Below are 24,580 nucleotides of genomic sequence, written 5' to 3' on the forward strand. Positions count from 1 at the left end.
TGAATCACGCCTTCACGGGAAACCTTAAGGCAAGCCATCAGCACGATCCCTTTAAGTAACAATGAAGCAGAGTATGAAGCTTTGATTACAGGGCTCGAATTGGCCCGGGGACTTGATTCCGAGGTTATAAAAATCAAATGCGACTCACAGCTGGTGGTAAATTATGTTTACGGGATCTTTGATACCAAAGAAGAACGTATGCAACAATACGTGGTAAAGGTCCAGGCTCTTTTGGCATGATTCCGTGAGTGGTCAATAACTCATATCCCGAGAGAGGATAATGCAGAAGCGGATGCATTAGCAAACTTAGGTTCATCGATGGAAATAAAATGATCGGAGTCCGGAAAGGTGGTACAACTGATGAGTTCAGTACTTGATACAAATGGTTACTATAAGGTGAATTCAGCTAGTCTGGTCTGGGACTGGAGGAACAAAATAATCAACTACCTCGAGCACGGAAAGTTGCCCGACGATCCCAAAGCATCACGCGTATTACGCACCAAAGTTGCAAGTTATAGCTTCAAGAAAGGCCAATTGTATAGAAAATCTTTTTAAGGCCCACTGACCCGATGTTTAGGAGCGTCAGAAGCTGACTATGTCATGAGAGAAATCCACGAAGGGATATGCGGTAATCACTCGGGCATAGAGTCTTTGGTGCTGAAATTGTTACGGGCAGGATATTACTGGCCGTGCATGGAACAAGACACCAAAGATTTCGTACGGAAACGTGATAAGTGCCAACTCTACGCATCACTAGTACATCAACCGGCAGAACCCTTACATTCGGTTCCGGCCCCATAGTCATTCATGAAATAGAGGATGGACATCGTCGGACCGCTGCCACCGGCTCCCGGAAAGGTAAGATTTCTTTTATTTTTGACTGATTATTTTTCTAAATGGGTGGAAGTAGGTTCTTATTAGAAAATCGGAGAACGCGAAGTAGTCGATTTCCTATGAGAAAATATAATTTGCAAGTTCGGAATACCAAAAGAGATAACATGCGACAATGGGCCACAGTTTATCGGTGCAAAATTAAAAAGTTCTTCGAAGACCTGAAAATAAAGAGAATCACATCCTCACCTTATCATCTGAGCGCAAACGGTCAAGCGAAGTCAATAAAAAAAGTGATCATTTAAAACCTCAAGAAAAGGTTGGAAGCAGCAAAAAAAATGGCCCAAAGAGTTGCCCGGAGTCCTATGGGCCTACCTAACAACGACCAAATCAAGTACAGGAGAAACTCCTTTTTCCCTCGTGTACGGTGTTGAAGCCCTAATCCCTGTTGAAGTAGGCGAACCCACTTTGAGCTATTCTTAGACAAACGAAGAATCAAACGACGAAGCAATGCTAATCAACTTGGAACTACTCGAAGGACGTAGGGACTTGATGCATGTAAGAATGGTAGCTCAAAAGCAGAGGATGAAGCGATATTACAATCGGAGAGCCAACTTCCGTTTTTTCAAAGTAGGAGACTTGGTTCTAAGAAAAGTAACACAAAATACCCGGGAGCTCAAAACGGAAAAGCTAGGTCTAAAGTAGAAAGGCCCTTACCGGATTTTAGTTGTCACTGAAAAAGGTTCATACGAGTTGGAGAACCAAAATGGAGACAAGTTGCCCAGCAACTGGAACGTGGCACACCTCAAAAGATATTATTGCTAATGAACAACGCTCAAACAGAAAGTATGTTCTGCACTCTTTTTCCCTTCGTTCAGTTTTGTCCCTATTGGGTTTTTTCTGGCAAGATTTTTAATGAGGCAGCGACGGAAAACATACTATGAAGACAACAACAATAATACCTTTGATAGCAAGGCAAACAGACAAGCTTCCACTCGGAGACGATTAGGTAATCTTTGGTTCGATAGCAAATTCCCATCGGGAAGTTAAGTTTGCTACCGAACAGAGGTTACCCGACCGTTCACGGGCACAAACCACCAGAGGACTATTAGGTATTTTTTCGCTCAATAGCATGGATTCCTAAGGGGAAACAAGATATGTTACCGAGAGAAAGATTACCTAGCAATTCATTGGTGGGACCTTCGAAGATACAAGGCTTCCAGTGTTCCAATTCGCATTATTCGCATTCAAACACTAGGGGGAATGATATGAGGATACAACAACAATGACTGTAACGTCAACCGGGAACGAAAATTAGGAAACAAAATGCATCATCGGGACCGGGGACTGCGCAGCCAGTCCCGTAGAAACAAGTTGTACAAGATAGCCACAAGTAATGGCAATTTCATTTCTACATAGCAGCATGCTTATGTAATTTCTGAAAATAGAAGGAATAAAACGAAATCCTTTTGCTTTTATCTTGTTTCTTGTGTGAACGATGAGCTAACTTTATCATTTGAAAGTTAAACAAGTACTTCAAATGTTAGTGCCGTAATGAACATGAGACGTCTTCTTCAAGACCACCGTAAACATAAGAGGGCCATCTCTTATCAAAACTCTCATGTTAAAGGGTTGGTTCTGAAATAATCAATGCCCGGAATCCAAAATGCCATCGGAGAAAAATACACTCGAAGTCGCATATGAAAAGGATGCAAAAAGCAAACTTGCGCAAATATTCATAGAAACCCTCACGTAAAAGGGAAACTTGCGCAAATATTCATAGAGACCCTCATGTAAAAGGGAAACTTGCGCAAATATTCAAAAAACCCTCACATAAAAGGGATAATACTCGGAACCAAAATGCTTCAAAGAAAAGGCATCTGAGACTACACATAGTAAAGCACGAATTGAACAACATGTGCAGAATACTTGAGCAAATGCAAAAATTAAAGTATTGCATGGATATTCAAATGAACGTAAGACTCAAACGACACTTGAACCAAAATAATAAAATATGTCTTTATTTACAAGAACGGGCCAAAATGTGACAAGTGCAAAATGGGAAAAGAAAAAGCTAAACTGCAGCGCCTCCGAAACCAGGAGGGAGAGAAGTATCCGTATTGCCGGAAAGAGTAGGTGGTTCCGCCGATAGCTCAACGCTTTCCCCAGTTTGGTCTTCGGCCTCATCGCATTCCTATCCTTCTTCAGTTTTCGAAAACTCAAAACCAGAATCAGAAGAACCTGGAGCATCAGACTGCGTCGAGAGTCCATTTTTTGTAGCCAACTCAAGCTCTCTGGCCTTAGCAATTTTGGCATCAACATCAATGATACTAGCTTTGGCCTCTTCCAAGATTTTCCTTATCATGTTATACATGGAATAAGGTTTTTCAAAAATGAGGGAAGTCGCTCGACGCTTGAGTTCTTCTTTTAGTTGAATAACTTCGGCGGAAAGGTTTTCCCAGGCGGATCTAGCAGATTTGAGGCTGACGTCAAGCTCGAGGACAGTTGACCTAAATAGCCTATTATGCTCGATAGTTTTCTTGTACTTCTCTTCTAGCTGGGCATGTTTCGCCTCCACAGCAGCAAGCTCTTCACTTTTGGAGTTAAAGGCTGCCTCCAAGTTAATCACTCTTTCAGTAGAGGCAGCCTCACGATCGGTTTCACCAAGAATGGCATTTTGGACTTCTGCCCATTTGGCCTTGGCCTCATCAAAATTAACCCTCAGCAGCTTAATTTCTTGGCTGAGGGTTACCACTTCTTGCTTGCTTTGCTGCAGACGAGCCTCCAAAACAGTGGCCTCTTTAGCTCTGGTTTCTAGGTCCGAGAGGCGGAGAATAGTCCGGTCCCGTTCCGCCAAAAGTTGATCCTGTTCATAAGTAAGTTCTTCCTTCTCCTGTTCAGAGGCAAGAAAGTTGGCCTATAAAATAATAAGAAGAAAAAATTAGAATACATTCGTTCAAAAGTAGAAGAAATAACAGAGGAAATAAGGAACGTACCGCCGCGGCGTTATGCATAGCATTGTTCAACAAACACTCGCCCGGGAGTATTTGAATCTTTTCCCAATCTTTTTCTGAAGCCAAAGGCCTCAGGTAATTAGCAAGATCCACCGGCTGTGATAACAACTTGCACTCGGTAGAGACCGAAAGAGTAATGTTCCTCATCCTTTACGGATCTTCAGAAGGAGCAACATAATTTTGCCCCAAGTTCCCATGAACTGGGGACTGTGAAATAGGAACACCTTCTTCATGGTCAGGTGCGACCGATAGAGATAGTGTAGCAACCGCTGGTGGAAGAGTAGACGAAGATGGAAATGATGTAGCAGTTGTTGGTGTTGGTGAAGGTGGAGATGAAGCTGATGGAGTTAAAGAGTGAGAAGCATCCGCATCAAATGCAGTGCTGGTTGTTTGATGCTCGCCAATCAAAGACAGCAAGGACCTGGTACTCATCCCTGCAGCACTGGTTGCAATAATTGGGGCCCGAAAACGGGAATTGGCATATTCTACCAAATCAAACTCTCCCCAAAGTGCCGAGACATCGTCTTCAGTTGGTGTAACTATCTCAACAAGTCGAACATCCTGTTGAGATGATGAGTATCGTCGCCTTCTGTGTAAATAAGCTCCCTCATCAATAGCTTCATCATCATCATCAATCATCATGGTGCCTACGACCAACCCAGAAGGAGGACCAAACATCATCGCCACCGGAGATGATTCAGGGGCATCAACCTTTGCCCTTTTATTCTTTTTCCCGGCCGCGGAGGAGCGCCTTCTCTTTGTTTGTTTGTCCTCCAGCCGGGGACTCCGTAAAGAAATAGTTTCACCCAAAATAGGCCCGGAGATACCTGTTCGAGTAAGTGCTTCCTGAAGCAGCCTCGCTGCATCAACAGGATCAACTAGAACTTTCTCCTCGGGGATAGCAACAGAGCCCGTAGGTAGACCTAATTCCATGAACAAAGTCAGAAGGGTTCAACCAAGTTCTTCATATACAAAAATGGAAGCAAGGTAAATTAGAGTTACTATGATTTTTGGCCTTCCACCCGTATTTAAGGGCTAGTTCTTTCCACGAACGAGTTTCGGACATGGTGATGTCCAAAATCTTTTGAACTCACCGGTTCAAATCTTCCACCACCGGTGGGAGACATCGAGTTGCTGAAATATGCGAAGGGTGAAGAGATGATATGACTATAGAAGAATATCTAGTAAGAGGAATATTATACAAAGAACTTACGAGTGCAGTTCCAAGCAACCAGAAATGATGAAGCCGTTGTCAGAAAGATGTCGTTGGTGGCAACTGCAATAAACCGCTCCATCCACCCACGGTCATTTTCATCATCCATGCTAGACAACAAAGCATGGTGGCCGCGCTTGCAAAGGTTTATCATTCCCCCACGAAAGAATTTGGGGGAATAGAGATTCATCACATGAGCTAAGGTTAGCTCCTCCCCAGTTTCTTGGCACAAGCGTCGGAGGCAGGCGATCGTTCTCCATACTAAAAGGACTTACCTGTGCCAAATATACCTGATAGCGAATGCAAAACTCCACAATTACGGAATCAAGCTCTCCGCTCAAAGAAAACGCACCCAAAGTAAAGGAAAAAGTATGTAAAACCTTCCTTGGGAAGGGTCACTCGCTCCGATAGATCGGGAGAGATAATTTCCAACTCATTGCAGTGGCAGTCCTCCTTCAAAACAGGAATACTGGAAGGACGAATGGAAGAGGGGTACCTACTAACAGCCCATGTACGAGGGTTAGCAGTCGGAAATTTCTCTTCAAAATCCTTTGAAGTACTAAGCCTTCTTGGGATGATGGAATCCACTGTTGGAGGAACGGAATCCTCGATTTTGTTCTTATTCTTTATAGAACCACCACGTTTGGAGGAAGAAGCCATTGGAAAGGAAGAAGGTAAAGAGTTTGTGTTTGAAGAAAATTAGAAAAGGGATGAAAAACAAGGATGCAAATTAGAAGCTCAAGCAATTGTGAAACGCAAAGGAAAAGAAAGTTGAACATAAGTAAAATTTTGGCGGCTAAATTCATGGCTATGATTACCTCGATAACCGGCTAAAGTTGTGCCGAATCATGGGATGACGCGTGTTCGGGACATTAAATGTGGAGAGACGCACGTCTAATTAACTGTCAGAGACCTTCAAAGAGAATTATACTCATTTTCGCCAAAAAAGGTGTTTTTACCAACTTTCCGATAACACAAAGTTATGTCACCGGAAAGCAGGGGGGCTATCTGTATAGGGTAAAATATGATATGACGCGTGGCTGACTAAAAGGAGGGCACGTGGAATCCAAGATGGAGGGGCTAAGGACCGAACACAACCATTGCGCCTGTCACCGGAATGGATAACGTTCATAAGGACCGAACACAACCATTGCGCCTGTCACCGGAATGAATAACGTTCATAAAAGTGTATTAAATGCTCTGCGCCCGGTAGCATTTACTAAGGAATATTCTACAGCATTAAGAACGACGGTTCGTTACAAAGAATTTGGTATTTACGCTCAACGTTACATCTTCATCAATGACCCTCATAATTGACATTATAAGAGGGCACGATCCTATGACCTTCTTCCCTAGACATAACTATAAATAGTGAGCTCAGTTATCATTATAAGGGATACGAAATTTCTGGCAAGAATATATATTATATTCTATACAAGCTTTATACAATTTCACTCTCTTGCTTTTTTATCCCATCATTGTTGTGTTCGGAAATCGTGTTCACGGAATTGTTATCTTTGCTATTTCATCTACATTCCAAGGCTAAGTACTGCAAATTTCTTCAATTTTTATATTATTTCAGGATCAAATTAGTTCACTTGTCTAGAAATCACGTATAAATTCAACTGTACCGTTTTACGGGTAAACAATTATGTTTTGCATTATGTGAATGATCAAATCTTAAAGCTTGAATTATTTACGTGACACGAATTTTGTATTTATTTTATGTGTAACAATTTCTTTTACTTTTGAGTCTGATTATTGTATTTGTTGAATTAAACAATATGTACGACGTAATTAACAGTCAGGGAGATCACACCAGAAACACACAATTGCAAGATTCTGTCGAGAAATACACCGTGCTTTCATTTTGATTTGCATCGATAACATTAAAGTGCAAATTGACATCAATATTTTAAATAAATTTTCTAAAGTATTTTGTTTGGAATACTGTTGTCGTGCCATGTTCATTTTAGCAGTATTAGTTGTTAACATCGTCATTAAATCATTATTTGGGGATAAAAAGCAATGGTGTTGGACAAAAATTGAGAACGACTTCGGACAGATTAAGACCTTAATAATCTTATATGATTTATAAAAAAAAAAAACCTTGTGTTCTAAATTAGTACGTATCTTTTTGTTTATCAAGTGTTCTGAGTTATCGTTCCTTAGCATTGTAAGCCGGTGCAAAAAAATATATTTATTCCTGTTAGTCTTCTTGAATTTGCCGTATGCGTTCTAACTATGTTTCTTGTTTGCTAGCAGTTGAATATATATATATATATATATATATATATATATATATATATATATATATATATATATATATATATATGTGGATAATGCTCTATGCTTAAACTTTATACATGATACATCAGCTCGTTATAGTTTATGTGCATTGTTTATAAACAAATAATTTAATTTGTACAGTTTTAACATGATTACGTACGTATTTAATTTGGAGTAAATTTATATCTGTATTTTACTTTGATAATATACGTACGTAATGGATAACTTTTGTCTAATTTTTCAAAAGTGTCAATTTAATGAATTCAATCAATTATCAGTTGGATCAAAAGGTACGGAAGAGTCGAAGACGAAGAGATGAAGGAGGTGGAAATGAAAATTCACTGTTCCATTGAATAAAATAAAATTCAACTGTGCACAACTAACCGAACAACTACTATTTATACTAACTAACTTCTAAGTCAACCATAGTTACTATTATGTACCCTAGTTAACTAACTATGATTTAAATAGCAAACTAACTACCACTAACTACTTTGCCCTATATCAGTATATTCCTCAACGCCGCCCCCCCTCCCCCCTCTCAAGCTAGGTCTAAGGAAAATATTCTTTAGGCCTAACTTGGATAACAAATGATTATGTTAAAAATAACTCAGTAACTTGGTCAAGAGATCAGCAGGTTGATCCACAGAAGGCAAATACACAGTCTCTACCAGCCCATGTTGCACCTTCTCACGAATAAAATGACAATCGATAGCAATATGTTTAGTTCTTTCGTGAAAAACTGGGTTAGCAACAATTTGCGTAGCTGATTTACTGTCGCAATAAAGTGGGACTGACAGAGTGAGAGAGACCCCCAACTCACTGAATAGACTAACTAACCACACAATCTCTGCCACTGTTGATGCCAAACTTCTGTACTCAGCCTCAACTGAACTGCGAGAAATAGTGTTTTGCTTCATGGATTTCCAAGAAATGAGAGAATCACCAAGTGTAACCAGATAACCAGTTACAGACCTCCTGGTGTTTGGGCAAGAGGCCCAATCAGCATCACATTAGGCTTGCAACTTGGTAGAGCCTGTAGATGACATAAGGATCCCTAGACCAGGATTCTTCTTCAAGTACCTGATCACACTTAATACAGCTTCTAAGTGTGAGGTCTTGGGAGCATGCATGAACTGGCTCAAGCATTGCACTGCAAAAGAGATATCCGGCCTAGTAATAGTCAAGTAAAGCAACCTACCAATCAATCTTTGGTAGGCTGCAGGATCTGTGAGCAAAGAATCATTGTCAACACCAAATTGATGATCAAATTCAGTTGTGGTCAGCTTCTAATTCACCTAAGCAGGAGCCCCTACCAAACCAACATCAGAGATAAGTTCAAGGGAATATTTCCTCTGATGCAACAAAATTTCTTCCTTACTCCTCGCAAACTCAATTCCCAAAAAATATTTTAGCTCCCCCAATTTTTTTATTTTGAAACTTTGATGAAATATGTCTTTAGTGTCTGATATAAGTACAACATCATCTCCAGTAATGAGTAAGTCATCCACGTATACTAGAATGATGACTATTCTCCCATTAAGATGTTTGGTGAATAAAGAATAATCGAGGTAACTTTGTTTGAACCCTGACTGAAGAAGAGCAGTGGTTAACTTGATGTTCCATTGGCGTGAGGCCTATTTAAGCCCATAAAGGGACTTGTGCAGTCGACAAACTTATGCTTTACCTGCTGAAGGTGAGAATCCCTGAGGCAGATCCATATATACTTCTTCTTCCAAATCACCTTGCAAGAAAGCATTGTACACGCCCATTTTGTGCAAGATCCAACCTTTTGTAGCTGTAATAGCAATCACAGACCTAAATGTGACCATTTTTACTATAGGTGAAAATGTTTCCTGATAATCCAAGCCTTCCTTCTGGATATACCCTTTAGCCACCAATCGAGCCTTGAATCTTTCTATATCTCTAGAAGTTGTATACTTGATCTTATAGACCCATTTGCAACTAATTGCCTTCTTGTCATGAGGCAATGTCACAACTTCCCAAGTGTGATTGTCTTCTAAAGTTTGAATCTCTGCCTTCATGGCCTCAACCCATCTTACATCCTTAGCTGTTTCACAATAAAATGTAGGTTCAGTTTCTAAAGAAACCTTGGCAACATAAGCTTGATATTTGGCTGAAAGACCACCATAATGCATGACATCACTGATTAGATATAGGCAATGATGTGCTGAACTGGACCCCTTTGAGGTCTAATGTAATCCTTGAGCCAAATGGGAGGTCTAATGGTCCTGCCAGACTTCCTCAAATCACAAGCAAGAGGTATCTCATTTTGTACCAAAGCATGATTGTCAACAAGTGGTGTTTGTGTCTCTGGAGAAGGAAGGGAAACATCCTCTACACTGCTAAGAATAGAAAATGTAGGATCAGATGATTTGTTATGCATCTCATATATATGTGTACTGTCTTCTTTATTAACAGGATCAATCCCAAGAGAACTATCACCCTTGCTACTAACAGGCGACAACATGCAATCAGTGTTGGCTATAGAAGTTGTCTGAGGGAATGCTCTGAAATCTTCAGTAACCTATTGAAAAGGATATACATCTTCATAGAAAATTTGTATCCCTTCTCACAAAGATGGACCTTTGCTTAATGTTGTATAATTTGTATCCTTTTTGTGTAGGAGCATATCTCAGAAATACTGATCTTATTGCTTGAGGATCAAATTTATCTCCCTTCACTAGATTAGTGGTAAAAAACAAACATCCTAGAACTCTCATGTGAGATATAGAAGCTTGTCTGCCAAACAATACTTCAAATGGTGACTTGTTGTTTAGAACAGTGGAGGGTATCCTGTTGATGATGTATACTACTGCGTCCACACATTCCCCCCATAATCGAATAGGCAAGTGACCCTGAAACCTTATGGCCCTTTCTGTCTCCAAGATATACTTATGCCTTCTTTCCACCACCCAATTCTGTTATGGAGTGTATGGACAAGAACTTTGATGCATAATTCCATGTGCTGAAAATAGTTCATTGCAATTCTGATTAAAAAATTCCGTGCCATTATCAGACCTGAAGTATTTTATCATTTTGCCAAACTGTGTTCTTACCATAGTGATGAAGTGCTTGAGCACTATAATTATATCAGATTTAAGATGCAATAGAAAAACCCAAGTCCATCTAAAACAATCATCTACAATTGTGAAAAAAAATTTCTTTCCATTATGAGCTAAAACTTTGTAAGGCCCCCATACATCCATATGCAATAAATCAAAACAGTCTAGTGCTCTACAAGTACTTATAGGAAATGGGATTCTAGCTTGCCTTTCCAATGGACAAAAATCACAATAGCTTGTTCCAATATTATTACTACAATTAAAACTAGGCAATATTTTAATGACTGAGACTGGAACATGCCCCAACCTCCTATGCCACAACTCAGTTTCATCTCTTACTACTATAAATGACTTAACTTGATCCTTTAGTCTTCCCTGTGTACGAAGCGCATAAAGTCCCTATTCCTTCTTACCAATCTCCTTTACCTTCCCAGTAAAGAGATCCTATAAAATGCAGAAATCAAGATAAAAGGTAGCACAATATTTAAGAGCCTTTGTCAGTTGAGACACAGACAATAGGTTAAACTTGAATGATGGCACACATAAAACACCTGTAATAGTTTCTCCTCCATTCAGTTGACAACTTCCAACATGAGATACCTTACCTGAATTACTTGTAGGAAGATGTACACTGCCTGCATTTCCTGTTGTCACTTTATCATATAAAGTATTTTGGTTACCAACCATATGATTAGTGGCCCAAGTATCTACAATTAATTTTTTATTAGATTGTTAAACATATGAAACATTACCTGCCATATGTGCACTACCAGGAGCTTCTGAGACATGTATTTTGTTCAGCATAGTAAGGATCTGGTGATACTGCTCAGGTGTAAACACAGGTGTAGGGGCATATTGTTGTTGCCCTAACTGTTATTGTCCTTGTCCAAGGCCTTGTTGACTATAATTCTATGGTTTATATGGATTTCCATCGGATGAAATGTGATCATTCTCGCTTGAAAAACTACTAGTCATGTTTACTTTTCTCTTTGACTTAAAATCCGCAGGGTAGCCATTCAACTTGTAACAATTCGCCTTTAGGTGCTCTTTCATATTGTAATATTCATACCTCATCAACTTGTAGCAACCATCCTTTGTGTGCCCTTTCATGTTACAATAATCACACTCCAAATTGTAATTTTCTTCATCTTTTGTCTCATCTTTGATGTATACAAGGCTGTGGGATCTGAAGAATTAGAGACATATGAACTATTACCAGCTATAATTTTCTGACTCTCATCTTGTAGAATCATTGTGTAAGCTTGATTAACAATGAAAATTTTAGACTTCATGAGAATTTGAATGCGTGCTTGGCTGTAGCCCCATTAGACATTGCCACAATCGCTGATACTGTTGATGATCAACAAATTTTTTAGACTTATCATAACAAGTAGGAGGTGACATTATTGAATCGTACTCATCCCAAAGATCCTTCAGTTTAGAGTAATACGCAGACACAGTAGACGTTCCTTGAGTCAATGTAAAAATTTCTCTGTGAAGATAATACATGCGTGAGGCATTTACCTTGTCAAAGCGCTCACGCAGGTCAACCCAGATTGCACATGCATTTGAGCAAAACAGAACACCGCTTAATAGATCGCGGCTAACATTATGCATAATCCAGGATTTTACTATAACATTACAGCGATCCCATAGATTAGCATACTTATCTCCATAGGTGTCGCGTGTAATAGCTCTATCAATAAATCCCAGCTTATTGCGAGTCAACAACGAAACCTCCATAGCTTGACTCCACAATGTGTAATTTTCCATTCCAATCAACTGGGAACCCAATGACAATGCTCCAGTGTGTGTCAGATGGATGCAAATATAGAGGATGATTGTGATCAATCACAATCGAGCTTTGATCAGTGACTTCATCAACCGCCATTGGAGAAAATTAGGATTTTGAGAAAAAAATACAGGTTCGATGAATTTCTCGTTCTTCAACAAATTCACAGTGAAGAACCCTAGATTCAATCGATTATTTGCTATGATACCATATCAATTTGATGAATTCAATCAATTATCAATTGTGTCAAAAGGTACTGAAGAGTCGAAGACGAAAAGAAGGAGCTGGAAATGAAAATTCCCGAATAAAATGAAATCCAGCTGTGCACAACTAACCGACCAATTACTATTTATACTAACTGACTTCTAACTCAACCATAGTTACTACTAACTACCACTAACTACTTTGCCCTGTATCAGTACATGCCTCAACAAAAAGAAACCAAATAAGAAGTACTAAACATATTATCGGAGAAGGAAAAGCTCTACATCATAAAACGTAACATTCATAACTGTAGAAGTAGTTCTCGCTATGTAAAAAACAAAAGAAATTAACGGAAAAAAGAACCCAAGATTGTTTCTACAGACTATTGTGTTGTTACATTCTTGCATTCACACCGATAAACAAATAATTGAGGAACCATTATTGGAATAAAAGAACATGCATGGTTTTAAAATTGCACAAGAATTTCTTCAGCCAATAGACATTAAACTCGGAGAAATAATTATTAGGAGTAAAAAAGCTATTTTCCTACAAATAATCGTAGGTTATATTCCTTTAGTAATTAGTAGTCCCCTTAATTTTGGCAAACTCGTACTTGAAAATTTTCTATCAACAAATAATAATATTTTAGAACTAGTTTATAGTGGTTTCTGAAATGTAATATAGTTGCCGTAATAGTTAAGGAACAGTCCAACTGGCAGCTACTAAACAACTCATCTATATATACGACTTTCAGAGTCTAAATTTGGTTTTCTTTTTAGCTAAGCATGTCAGGAGATAAAAGATCACGAGATTTACATTAGTAAGTAAAACTATACTATGGAACAAAAAATATTTCATTTAAAATAAATTCTCTAAAATTGCAAAAAGTAAAGCAGAAACTGCAAAAAACAGAAGGTGTAGTAGCAGAATGAATTGCAGAGGTTTCAGTTCAGCACGAAAAAGAGAATGTTTTATGTGCAAACAAACGCGAGGCTACACCATTGCGTCATACTCTGATTTCTCTTTTTCAGAACCCCATCATCTCTGGTCAGAATTTTCGTTAAGGTATATCAAAATACGTTAAGGTATATCAAAATATATAAAAATAAACTTACCAAAAAATTAAGAGAAATTAATATATAGTATATATATATATATATAAAATTTATTTTTTTACCTAACTACATAATAACTTTTTTCCGCAAACTATAAGCTGGCTCCGCCACTGCCCCACCCCCCTTTTCCCTCAAGAAACACCTATGCATACGTATAATATATATTGCTCTATCTTATAGTTTATTTCCAAGAAAATTCTCAAGAAACTATGCATACAGCATACACATATTATATTAGAGTGTATATACTCTTTATACCCTTTAGAAAATTTTCAAGAAAATTCTAACACAAATACTAAAACCCAAAATTTTCCTCCCGTTTACTAAATTTGAACATTTGTTCTCTCTCTCTCTCTCTCTCTCTCTCTCTCTCCTCTCTCTCTTTCTCAATCTTCCTGTTTTCTTCCATTTGGGTTTTTCACAACCGACTCTTTTTCTGTGTATTGTACACTTTGTATTGTATCCATTAATATAAAGGAAAATAATTCCTTTCTTTCCCCTTTCACCTCAAGATCCATACATATACATACATCACATCTGTGTGTATACATATTACATATACATAATACAAATATCTTTTTTGTTGTTGGTATATATAGAAGGATAAAGATTGGATTTTGGAAAGTGGGTGTGTTGTATTTTAATGTTTTGGCAATTCTTGAAAATGGATCTGAGGAGAAAAGGGTGTTTGATATTGCTTTTGGTTTTGGTTTTGGTGGTGAATATAGTAAAGGGAGATAATAATGTAGTGTTTAATGTGAAGCATAAATATGGTGGGCGTGGAGGTTCAGTCTTGAATGAACTCAAAGCACATGATAGTCGCCGTCATGGCAGAATGCTTGCCGCCGTTGACTTCCAATTGGGTGGCAATGGCCAACCCACTGATGCTGCGTTAGTTCCCTCTCTTTCTTGTTGTTTAATTCTACTTGTTTGTAATGATGTTTTTTCTTACATTATGGGAAAAAAATTGTTACCTGTGCATTGTAACTGGGATATTGTTATTTTTTTGTTTCATAATTATTGCTACAAAGATTGATTGAAGTGCATGTATAAGTGAATGAAATGGGTTGACTTGTGTGTTTAGATCAAATTTATCTGCTTTATATGCTAAGTTGAATGAGGAGCAGGGGTTAATTTTCCTTTTAGGAATGAGATTTTGTCTTAGTGGTTAATTTTGTGTCTGGTTATTTCCTTGAAGAGGGAAAATGAATGGAGTTGTTAGCTTTTTACTTGTTAATGTTTCTGCTCTGGGGATATATTTCGGCGAGATGGAGGAATGTTATGGTCTTATGGAACAACATATCGGATTATTCTTTCTGATTCTAAATTGTATTTTGATATAGATGAATTAGTTCCTTTGGATATCTTCTGTTATATAGCTATTGAGATACAGCTAGTTATTGCTTCAGCATTTGTTTCCCTAAGAAGAAATATCTAATGTTTAGCTACAGGAAAGGTTTAATTGCTCCAGTTGATACTAGCATGTTTCTTGTATCTGTTATTCTTCTTTAAAGACGGGCATCAAGTGTTAGTATTTTAAGAAAGCACGAAGCGTTGTGGTTTGATCTTTATTGCTGTTATGGCTTCTTTGTTTTGCTGAGCGAGTTCTATTATAACAAATTAGTAGTTCTTATTATACAAAATTGTGCCCCTCATCCAACCAATAGAAAACAAATAGTGCTCCTCATATGCAGGAAATGAGTTAAGGCAATTGTGGTGGAGGGTGGGAAGCATTGGATAATTCATGTATGCACATTCTTTCTGGTGCAATTGTGGTCATGTTTTCTTCATAAATATATTATGCAGGCTCTATTACACTAAACTTACAATCGGGACTCCTCCAAAAGACTATCATGTCCAAGTAGATACTGGAAGTGACATCTTATGGGTGAATTGTGCTGGCTGTAGGAGATGTCCTTCAAAAAGCAGTCTTGGGGTATGATCATTCTTCTATTTTACATGTTCTCGTGCTTTCCCTGCTCAAAGAGAATAGATATTCAATTTGTTGACTTTCTCTTCTTGATCCATCCAAGTAGTTTCTCATCTATGTTGTTATACCACAGATAGACTTGACGCTGTATGACTTGAAAGCCTCAGCATCTGGGAAAACCGTTAGTTGCGACCAAGACTTTTGCACTGATATGTTTAATGCTCCCTACTCAGATTGCAGAGTGGGGGCACCTTGTGAATATCAGGTTACTTACGGAGACGGCAGCTCAACTTCTGGATACTTTGTAAAGGATTTCATTCATTTTGATCAAGTGTCTGGAAATCTTAAAACCACATCAATGAATGGGTCAATAGCATTTGGGTAGTTTTCTCTTTATGATTTACATCTATTTATGCTAATTGTTGCCAAATGAATTCATGATTGACTTGGATGACTACTATAGGGGAATCTGTTGTCCAATAGATTTTCTTTGGTAGCCACTGTTTTACTTCATCTAGTTCTACTACCCTATCTCATTTTCTTTGTTGTCCAAACAATATTCGAAATCTGCTTGTGTTTACGTAGATTCTGTTGCAGTTGCTTGGTAAGAGAAACAAATAACAAATTTGTTTCTTACACCTGAAAAAAGATAGATTTGTTGTAGTAGCATCTGGCACCGCTGCTTCAAGTATAAATGAAACATATGCAAGTATTGCATATCTGTAATGTTGATATTTAAATTGATAGATGAATTGCAATGGTTAATTAAAAACTTTTCTCTTGAGCTGGAGAATTTGGGAAGGAGATTTTTAAAATAATTGATAGGAATTATTTAATGTCTCAGTCTCAGCTATATCATCGTAAATAACTTCCCTACTGAGGAAACATGAAAAGTAGTTAGATGTACACATTTGATTATATAAGTCTTAAAGCTCTCTGAAACAGAGATATCACTGGAGTGGTAAAGCACTATAAAGCACTATATGTAGCGCTGTATCATGGATAATTTTGTCAGTGTACAGTGTAAAAAAGCAAGGTCTAGAAAAAAAGGGAAAACTCTTCCTAACTCAACTTTCATGTATATTGTTTCCCAATCCTATTTTCGTTAAGTGAATGGAATATTGTATGGGTTTGTGGAACAATTTCAGTAGTACAGTCTCTTAGGCTCTATCACCTGTTTCACCCATCACTGGTAAATTCAATACATTGAAGGTTATGATGGCATGTAATATGTGTTTCTGCAATTCTGTATCCCGAGCACAATAAAGTTGTACTTCCAGATTAGATTGTTATACTGTCATGTTTAGCTGCTTTGCTACCTCCTTCCTTCATTTTCTCAACGGGAAAGCAGTACCGACAGCAGAAAATGGGTTGCACTTTTCATTAATATATCCAATGAAGTAACTTCTTCCTAGCTGATATGTTTCAATGGTTTTGATCTTTAATTCCTCCTCCTATAAATGTTAGTTCTGTTTTTTCACCATAACTTGTGTGTGGTTTCTTGGATGTAAATAATGCTACTCAAGGGTGTGATATTGTATACTCTTTTCAGTAAGTAATTTATCTCGTGATGACATATATGTAGCTTACATGTTTTTTATCGAAGATAGGTGCTCATCTAGTCAATCAGGAGAGCTAGGTTCATCTACTCAAGCAGTTGATGGAATAATTGGTTTTGGACAAGCAAACTCATCCCTTATTTCGCAGCTAGCTGTATCCGGAAAGGTGAAAAAAGTATTTGCACATTGCCTGGATGGCAGTAATGGTGGTGGCATATTTGCCATTGGACAAGTAGTTCAGCCGAAAGTAAAGTCAACACCACTAGTCCCAAATGAGTAAGTATATGTATTGTCTTCTCTTCTTCCCTGCTCCCACCCCAAATAAAGAAAAGAAGAAAAGGAAAAAGGAGAGATCGAAATATAATATTTGGCATCGTTTTATTTGAAGTTGTATAAAATTTCTTCTTATTCTTCTAGCTTGTAAGTTTTGTATTCCATTTTTTCCAGGTTTGCATAACATTCGATTGGTAGGTCTATCCATTCATATCCGCTTGAGCTCAATCCATATGCATGCATGCAAGATTTGGTGATAGAAGATCCATACCTAGTTTTAAGAGATATTTTAGAAATCAAATAGTCCCTCCGTTTCAATTTAGATGATGTAGTTTGACTTGGCACAAAGTTTAAGAAAAAAAAAAGAAAACGTTTGAAACATGTGGTGTCAAAAGGTTTTGGGGCAAAAACTTAGTGGGTCCATGATATTTGTGTGGCTATAAAAGCTTCTCATTAAGGGTAAAATGGGTATAATGAAAAGTTTAAAGTTAAATTGTTTCTAAATATAGAAATATGTCATTCTTTTTGGAACGGACTAATAAGGAAAGTATGTCATCTAAATTGAAACAAAGGGAGTAATTCTTTTGGAAATATGAACTATAGGGAAAAGAAATTTTTATTGTCTTCTAAGAGTTTAGTAACAGTCAACCTAGCTTTCACGTGTCAGTTCTTCAGGATAACCGCCTATCAATTTGAATTTTCCTCCTCAACCATAAGTGAGCCTACCTCAGATCAAGGAAAGAGTAGACCCACAACCTATACCTTTCTTTTAAGAGTAGCTGCTTTGGTGTTATTGCTTCAATCAGGTGTAGCTAGGGCTGGGAGTTTATTAGCCCGAGTTATGATAGAAATAGTGGTAGTTGAATTTGAAGTAGCCGTTGATTTGACCCAGTGTTGGATGCTGAATTATTGGTTTAGGACTCAGTTGACCATCTTTAATTTAAAGCTGAGGATTTATTTTTATGTCAAATCTTGATCCTGATCTTCAAACTATGAAATGAAAAACACGACCATAAACTCAAAGGAGACTGGATAAGCAGACGACTAATATACAGCAGCCTCGTGAGCTAAAGTGACATCGATTTAGTGCTGAATAGGGTAGAGCTATTGCTTTAGATGGATTTCATGATGCATATGCGGTATGCCTGACAGTTGATTTAAAGAAAAAAGACATGGAGAAAAATTGAAAACACAGAATATTTTCAGGATATGTGCTTAGGTTTTAAAAAAAAGAAGGAATATCCCTAATTATCGGGATTGTGATTTTTTGCATTGTTATTCTTGTCATTCACTTCTCTTACTTTTTCTTTTTATTTCATTATACCATCATCGTTTTGACTGTTAAACATCCGTATTGTCTTAACATCACATTGGCTCCTCTATTACTTGACTTTAACTATATATTTTTTCCACTTCAGGCCACATTACAATGTTGTCATGAAGGGAATTGAGGTTAATGGTAAAGCTCTTGACATCCCTACGACTATCTTTGACGCGGGATCCAATAGAGGAACAATAATTGACAGTGGTACAACCTTAGCATATCTTCCTAACAAGGTCTATAGTGCTCTTATGTCCAAGGTAGGTTTAGACATTTCAAACCTGCATGTATGCATTGGATATATGTCTTTTCCTCCTGCCTGATTCTTCACTTTGCCTGTTACTATAGTTGATGGTTAAGCAACCAGATTTGCCGACTCATCTTGTTGAGGGGAGCTTCCACTGCTTTTACTACAGTGGAAAGTAAGGTTCTTTTTGCCCTCTCCACATGAATATCGTAATTCTTTCTGTTAAGATTTAGTTTGTGAGATCTTTTCATTTCCTCTGAGTATGTACACTATAACATAGTAGGGCAGGTAAGATAAAGTATTTTTGTGTCCTACATTTCAGCATCTGCTGTGACCTTTGGAAAATGTGTATGACTACGAAGCGAGTTATTGTCTGTGATGAAAATGGAACTGTTCATTTGCAGAAGTCAGGAGTGTTTGTGATGCTTTGTTATACGGCTAACTGCAAGATAAAATTGTCAAATTTGTTGCTTGAAATTTTACATATATTTCGGAAGGTGGGGTTGAGGGTGGAGGGTAAAGTACGCTATTGAAAACTGATTTTTCCTATAATTCAGAATGGCAAATACTAGTTGAGTGGGTTTGGAGGTGCTTATTATTTCTTTAAGGATCTCTGGTACCTAACGGCTCTATACTGCGGATGCATATAACAGTGTGCTTTAAAGTATGATGACTCATTAAGCATGTTTCATCCTTCTCCGGCTTTGAATCTTAATTCTGTGTAAAGTGTGTAGACTGACGCACTTTGCGCCCAAAATAAAAGGCGAGTAGACCGACGCATAAGTCATTCTGCAGGTTATTCGAATAGATGTCGTGCATCTCATTTGACCTTATAATTCTGACTTCTTGTGATTAGCCACTTCTCTATTAGCTTTCTTGTATTCCAAGCTCCATTTATGATTGATGCGTGGATGCATTAATATATGTAATTCAGTGGTGGTTAGATTATTAATAGTAATAATGCTCCATAACCCAGTCTTCATTTCAGAATGACATAATCTGGATTTCCAGAGATTAATCGGTGTAATTCAGATAATTGCTGTTAATAACTTGCTCTTTTAACTTTTCTTTTCCTCTGGTGGTGCAGGGTTGATGATGGTTTCCCAGTTGTAACCTTTCAGTTTGCTGATTCTCTGTCTTTGACAGTTTATCCGCACGATTATCTTTTCCAAGTTAATGTAAGTAATCTAGCTTTGCTGTTCTCCAACTCTTTCTTTACTTAATCAGATCAAATTTGCTAGCTGGCCCAAAAAAGCTTTGTTTGCCCTGTTAGTATTTGAATATTCGATCCTTTGATCGTTTATGCCAGTTACTTAGTTTTTCAAGCCCAGTGTTATTAAAAGACATCCCTTTGTCGCTTAAAACGATGATGCAAGGTGAAGCGAGTGGTTATTGCTTCATGGATGAAGTCATGCGCTTCAAACAATGACGCGCAAAGTGATCCAAATGAGAAGTGGTCGTTTTTTTGAATCTTAACTTTAAGGAATTGGATTAACATCGGCAATCATTGTATATTGGGTGTTGAACTTAGTCAGTCTAATTGCAATTTGGTTATCATATTATTAAATTGATGTGTGTGGTGTTTTTATTTTTCTATAAACTGTGCGCAACTGCGCATCACTTCAAAAAAGCCTGAGCATCACTTTTTGATTTTCAAGCCTCATGGACCATGTCACTTCTTTGCGCTTTTCCCTTTCTAAACCACTGCTCAAGCCATTATCTGGATGGAATTCACTAATCAGTATAGGCCTAGGCCTGTTGATTTGTCATCAACGAATTTCCAGTCAGCACAGTGATAAGCGGCTGGTCTTATATGTTTTCATATCTTAGAGCCTAGCATTCGTGGGAAGTTGTTTCGCCGTCTTTTCCATTGGGTCTCACTTGCATAGGTAATTATTTGTACAATATTGTCGGTGTTGTAAATGTCGGTATAGAAGAGTCCAATGCAAACAATAGGGTACTAAAATAAAGGGTCCTGGAGATACAATATATGCATGGAAGGGAAAGCAACTGGATACATTTTGTAGTTTGGATAACATGACTTACAAACACTACAATATATGCATGGAAGGGAAAGCAACTGGATACATTTTGTAGTTTGGATAACATGACTTACAAACACCTTTCGTTATGAATATCTTCACTATGTTTAATTTTGCAGGACAACGAATGGTGTATTGGTTGGCAGGACAGTGGAATGCAGACAAAGGATGGAAAGGAAATCACTCTGTTAGGAGGTATCATTTAACCACTTATAGCGCATAAAAGTAAATCAATTTGATGGTGAACTGCATTTAGAATTTTAACTAATTTCATGAAACTAATCTTGCCCAAATAGAGTCAATAGTTTGTTCAATGATATTTTTGCAAGTATGATTATAAGACAGTTGAACAACATGGGATAAATAGCTATTGTTGGTCAAGCTAGCTGCCACCCGGAGATACTAGAGATAACGTAAATAAGTTGTGTCCCAAACACGTTTAACTTCACGTCATAATTGATGAGTACAATAGAATAATTGAAATTGTGGTCAACCTGTTATGGTAGAGTTTGAAAAAAAAGTCTTAGAGAAGTTGGTAGAAGAGCATGATCTGGTCCTCATGCAAGTAGTCATAGATCATACACAGATGTCCGGGAAAATGCATGTAAAGAAGCCGGCATATAAATAAAGAATATTTACTATATGTCATTAGTTGTTGATTCCAATTCTCTGTTGATGGTGTCCAATGTCTTTCCGAGGATAGACAAGTTAGCCTCCAACTTCTTTTCTGTGTTTCTGAAGGTTCTATCTAAACCTGTATTGTCCTCCACATACCCACATGAAGGGAAAAGATAAAAAACAAAAAACAAAGAAGTGTTTGAGATGTAAAGACTGACATAGAAGAGTTTTGCAGATTCTTTGTCAATCCATTCTTAAGCTAGGGAAAATTTCTTTCATTGATGAAACCCTTTAAGGGTAATATTAGATAATTGTTGTCGACCTGGAAATTGGAATCAAACAATAAGTTGACATGCTGATGGCTCATTTAATTAATATTCTTGCGAGCAAAATTACTCCTTACGTCCAGCTTTTTAAACACACTTTCCAATTTATGTAATCTTAAGATATTTGTCATAACTTCATAACAATTTCAATCAATGAATGAACTATATCTCAATACCGAACAAGTTCGGTTGGTGACAGAAATCCTCTATGTACTCAGCTCCATTCGTTGAGTCTGCTAGAGGAAGATGCTCGGGGATAAAGATAAGACTAACGAAAAGTTGGGACCAATTTCATTACGAGCATGACCTAACACATGCATTGCTAAGAGGACTTGATTTGACTTATCGCAATCGCCATCAACTTATCGCAATCACCCTCCTTTATCCGAACTTGAGACCAACCATTTTTTACTAAATGTATGAAAAAAACTCAAATTAATCTTTACAATTCAAGACTTTCCAACTATTACTTAAGTTTTTGTTTCGTCTTTTACCAGTAATATGTACATGTCAAATTCGTATTATGAAACTCGTCCATTCATGCTACTTTATATCCGGGGAGTGTTATTTATTCGTAATTTCAATAATAAAAGTTAACCAGCATATTGGCATCAACAAAAAGATCTAACCATTTATAGGCTTTCATAATTAAGGTTTTTACTGAAGGTCATATTTCTATGTTAATTTCGTCTAAGCAAAGAAAATATTAGTTCAAAAGGAGGAGGGATAGTAAGATTTTGAATAATTAGTTCGCCACAATAAATTTCTTGGCGTTTTCGCTTAAATCAAGTTTAATATCTGCTTTATCTTTTTAGCTGGTCAGAAGCTTACATCTTAAACTACACCTTGAGCACTTCAAAATTTGATTATGTTATAAGTAATATGCACATCACTTTTATTTCTCTATAATAATTAATACTCCAAAGTGATATTCTTCAAAGCTTACATTTTCTTAGTTATTGTAACACTAATTTTATAGTTGAAACGGAGCTGTTTCCCTAGTATTTATTATGTATTAATAAAATACTAGTCACTGGAGAGTCGACTTGTCATTCTGCATCATCACTTGCATCTCATTTCCATTTCTTCAGTCTTTTCAAATGCTTGATATAATAACAGCTCACAGAAAAAATTACATGATGAACGTGCACCTTCCCAGAATTGAGCCTAAGCTGATACAATCATTGATAGATTTGGAGAATCTAGTTTTAATATGGCTTAAAAGACAAATTATATAGTATTGGGATGAAATGACTTGTATATAGCAAAATGGATGCAGAGGGTTCATGTAGTTGACTCCACTAGTTCATGATTGAGATATAATTGATTGATTGATTTATTGATAATCTGATGCAGATCTTGTGCTATCCAACAAGCTTGTTCTGTATGATCTTGAAAATCAGAGTATTGGCTGGACTGAATATAACTGTGAGTATATAGCTTTACCATTTAATTCAAGGATTTAATACTTGATTAACTTATTTCTACTTCATTGTGTATAATTTATTTTCCGAAATAGTACCAATTGTTTCCTTCTTCAGATCTTTTTTTCAGCACAATGTCGTCAATAGTTTTATTGGAAGAGTTCCCTTTGAGGACTTTTTCTTAAAAGTATCTGTTGGTTTATTTCAGGCTCTTCGAGCATCAAAGTCAGAGATGAAACTTCTGGAAAAGATTATACCATAGGTGCTCACAATATTTCATCAGCTTCGACTGTCAATTCAAGAATGCTTTCTATGTTCATATTGATGATCTCCATCCTATGCAATTTGTTGAAGTGAGATATACCAGAAACAACTGTACAGGGAGTCATTGTTGTGCCATAACATTCAGCGATTTGATGATTCATTGGAATTACAAGTCTTCTTCTTATACCTTCAACATGATTCTTTGACATTATACGAATACGGACAACACTGGTTTGATGAAACTGACATTCTGCAGTTCCACTTCTGTTCTAACACATAGGGATCATCCTCTTAGATGGTGGTCTAAATAGTTTTTTTCTCATTCTGTTTCATTTTATTTTATTTCACTGCCTTTTCTCTTGGGACATGTGATGGAAAATACAAACAGTGAATAGATGCAAGCAAATGCTTGGATAGGATAGATAGTCTCCTTTTTCTTTCTTTCTTTTGATGTTATTCATTAGTTTGTTTCAATGTTAAGGTAAAATAATTCCAGCTTTTGTGAGAATGTCATGTTAGTGTTTGCTTCTTTTTGATTTTTGGTGTTTTTCCTAATTTATGAGTGTCAGATAGATTTGTTGTACTTGTAGCTTTTCTGACAAGGTTCATGTTAATGTTATTTATATAGCGGTTATTGTTGCCTTCAAAGAAAGAGTTTCGCTTCATTTATAGCATGTAATATCTTACTGCCTTGAGAAATGAATTATTCAATATAATGTTCAAATCAAGGATATAAGTGTGCAAGGGAACTCTTGTGGAAAGTATACTTGCACCAAGAATTTTAAACAACTTTTCTTATCATTATTGTGAAGCTTTTATAGTTAGACAAATGTTATGAACATGTTTAGACCACAAGTTTTAACACAAATGATATGGCAATGTGTAAGACTATCGTTTTCAAAAAAAATCATTTCTTTCTTAAACTTTGTGTGTATTTAAACTTTTGTCACATAAAGAAAACGAGGGAGTAATGAAAAATATGAAAGCCACAACCTTTATCTTGCTAGTTGTATGATACTATGATAATTGTCT

The 24,580-nt window shown here is 37.1% G+C and overlaps 3 protein-coding genes across 3 annotated transcripts; 1 reads left to right on the plus strand and 2 right to left on the minus strand.

Annotated features, from left to right (window-relative positions):
* Positions 1-3,025: 3,025 nt before the first annotated feature.
* On the minus strand, positions 3,026-3,992 carry LOC138892899 (uncharacterized). Its single transcript, XM_070176653.1, has 2 exons — positions 3,828-3,992; positions 3,026-3,748 (listed from the first exon to the last, which is right to left on the minus strand). Exons 1-2 carry the CDS (start codon positions 3,990-3,992, stop codon positions 3,026-3,028), a joined length of 888 nt encoding a protein of 295 aa, XP_070032754.1.
* A 5,525-nt stretch (positions 3,993-9,517) lies between these two features.
* On the minus strand, positions 9,518-12,206 carry LOC138892900 (uncharacterized). The gene is made up of 8 exons (XM_070176654.1): positions 11,785-12,206; positions 11,415-11,619; positions 11,186-11,255; positions 10,985-11,140; positions 10,847-10,877; positions 10,390-10,450; positions 10,014-10,289; positions 9,518-9,895 (listed from the first exon to the last, which is right to left on the minus strand). Exons 1-8 carry the CDS (start codon positions 12,204-12,206, stop codon positions 9,518-9,520), a joined length of 1,599 nt encoding a protein of 532 aa, XP_070032755.1.
* A 1,759-nt stretch (positions 12,207-13,965) lies between these two features.
* On the plus strand, positions 13,966-24,084 carry LOC104106379 (aspartic proteinase 36). Its single transcript, XM_009614920.4, has 10 exons — positions 13,966-14,435; positions 15,351-15,480; positions 15,608-15,855; positions 17,085-17,309; positions 18,725-18,887; positions 18,976-19,049; positions 19,962-20,052; positions 21,036-21,111; positions 23,217-23,288; positions 23,493-24,084. Exons 1-10 carry the CDS (start codon positions 14,188-14,190, stop codon positions 23,639-23,641), a joined length of 1,476 nt encoding a protein of 491 aa, XP_009613215.1. The 5' UTR covers positions 13,966-14,187; the 3' UTR covers positions 23,642-24,084.
* The last annotated feature ends 496 nt before the right edge of the window (positions 24,085-24,580 follow it).

The sequence above is a fragment of the Nicotiana tomentosiformis genome, chromosome 5, assembly GCF_000390325.3.
Source record: "Nicotiana tomentosiformis chromosome 5, ASM39032v3, whole genome shotgun sequence".
In the NCBI taxonomy this organism is placed as follows: domain Eukaryota; kingdom Viridiplantae; phylum Streptophyta; class Magnoliopsida; order Solanales; family Solanaceae; genus Nicotiana; species Nicotiana tomentosiformis.

What these genes read in the sequence shown, in the direction of transcription:
- LOC138892899 (XM_070176653.1), bottom strand. Translation starts at nt 3,992, where the DNA reads ATGAGGAACATTACTCTTTCGGTCTCTACCGAGTGCAAGTTGTTATCA. An exon ending in CTATGCATAACGCCGCGGCG is followed by an intron (nt 3,749 to 3,827) that starts GTACGTTCCTTA and finishes ATTATTTTATAG; the next exon opens with GCCAACTTTCTTGCCTCTGA.
- LOC138892900 (XM_070176654.1), bottom strand. Translation starts at nt 12,206, where the DNA reads ATGGAAAATTACACATTGTGGAGTCAAGCTATGGAGGTTTCGTTGTTG. An exon ending in TGGAGGAGAAACTATTACAG is followed by an intron (nt 10,878 to 10,984) that starts GTGTTTTATGTG and finishes TGCATTTTATAG; the next exon opens with GATCTCTTTACTGGGAAGGT. An exon ending in ATCCTCAAGCAATAAGATCA is followed by an intron (nt 9,896 to 10,013) that starts GTATTTCTGAGA and finishes CCTTTTCAATAG; the next exon opens with GTTACTGAAGATTTCAGAGC.
- LOC104106379 (XM_009614920.4), top strand. Translation starts at nt 14,188, where the DNA reads ATGTTTTGGCAATTCTTGAAAATGGATCTGAGGAGAAAAGGGTGTTTG. An exon ending in TGCTTTTACTACAGTGGAAA is followed by an intron (nt 19,050 to 19,961) that starts GTAAGGTTCTTT and finishes CTGGTGGTGCAG; the next exon opens with GGTTGATGATGGTTTCCCAG. An exon ending in ATTATCTTTTCCAAGTTAAT is followed by an intron (nt 20,053 to 21,035) that starts GTAAGTAATCTA and finishes TTAATTTTGCAG; the next exon opens with GACAACGAATGGTGTATTGG.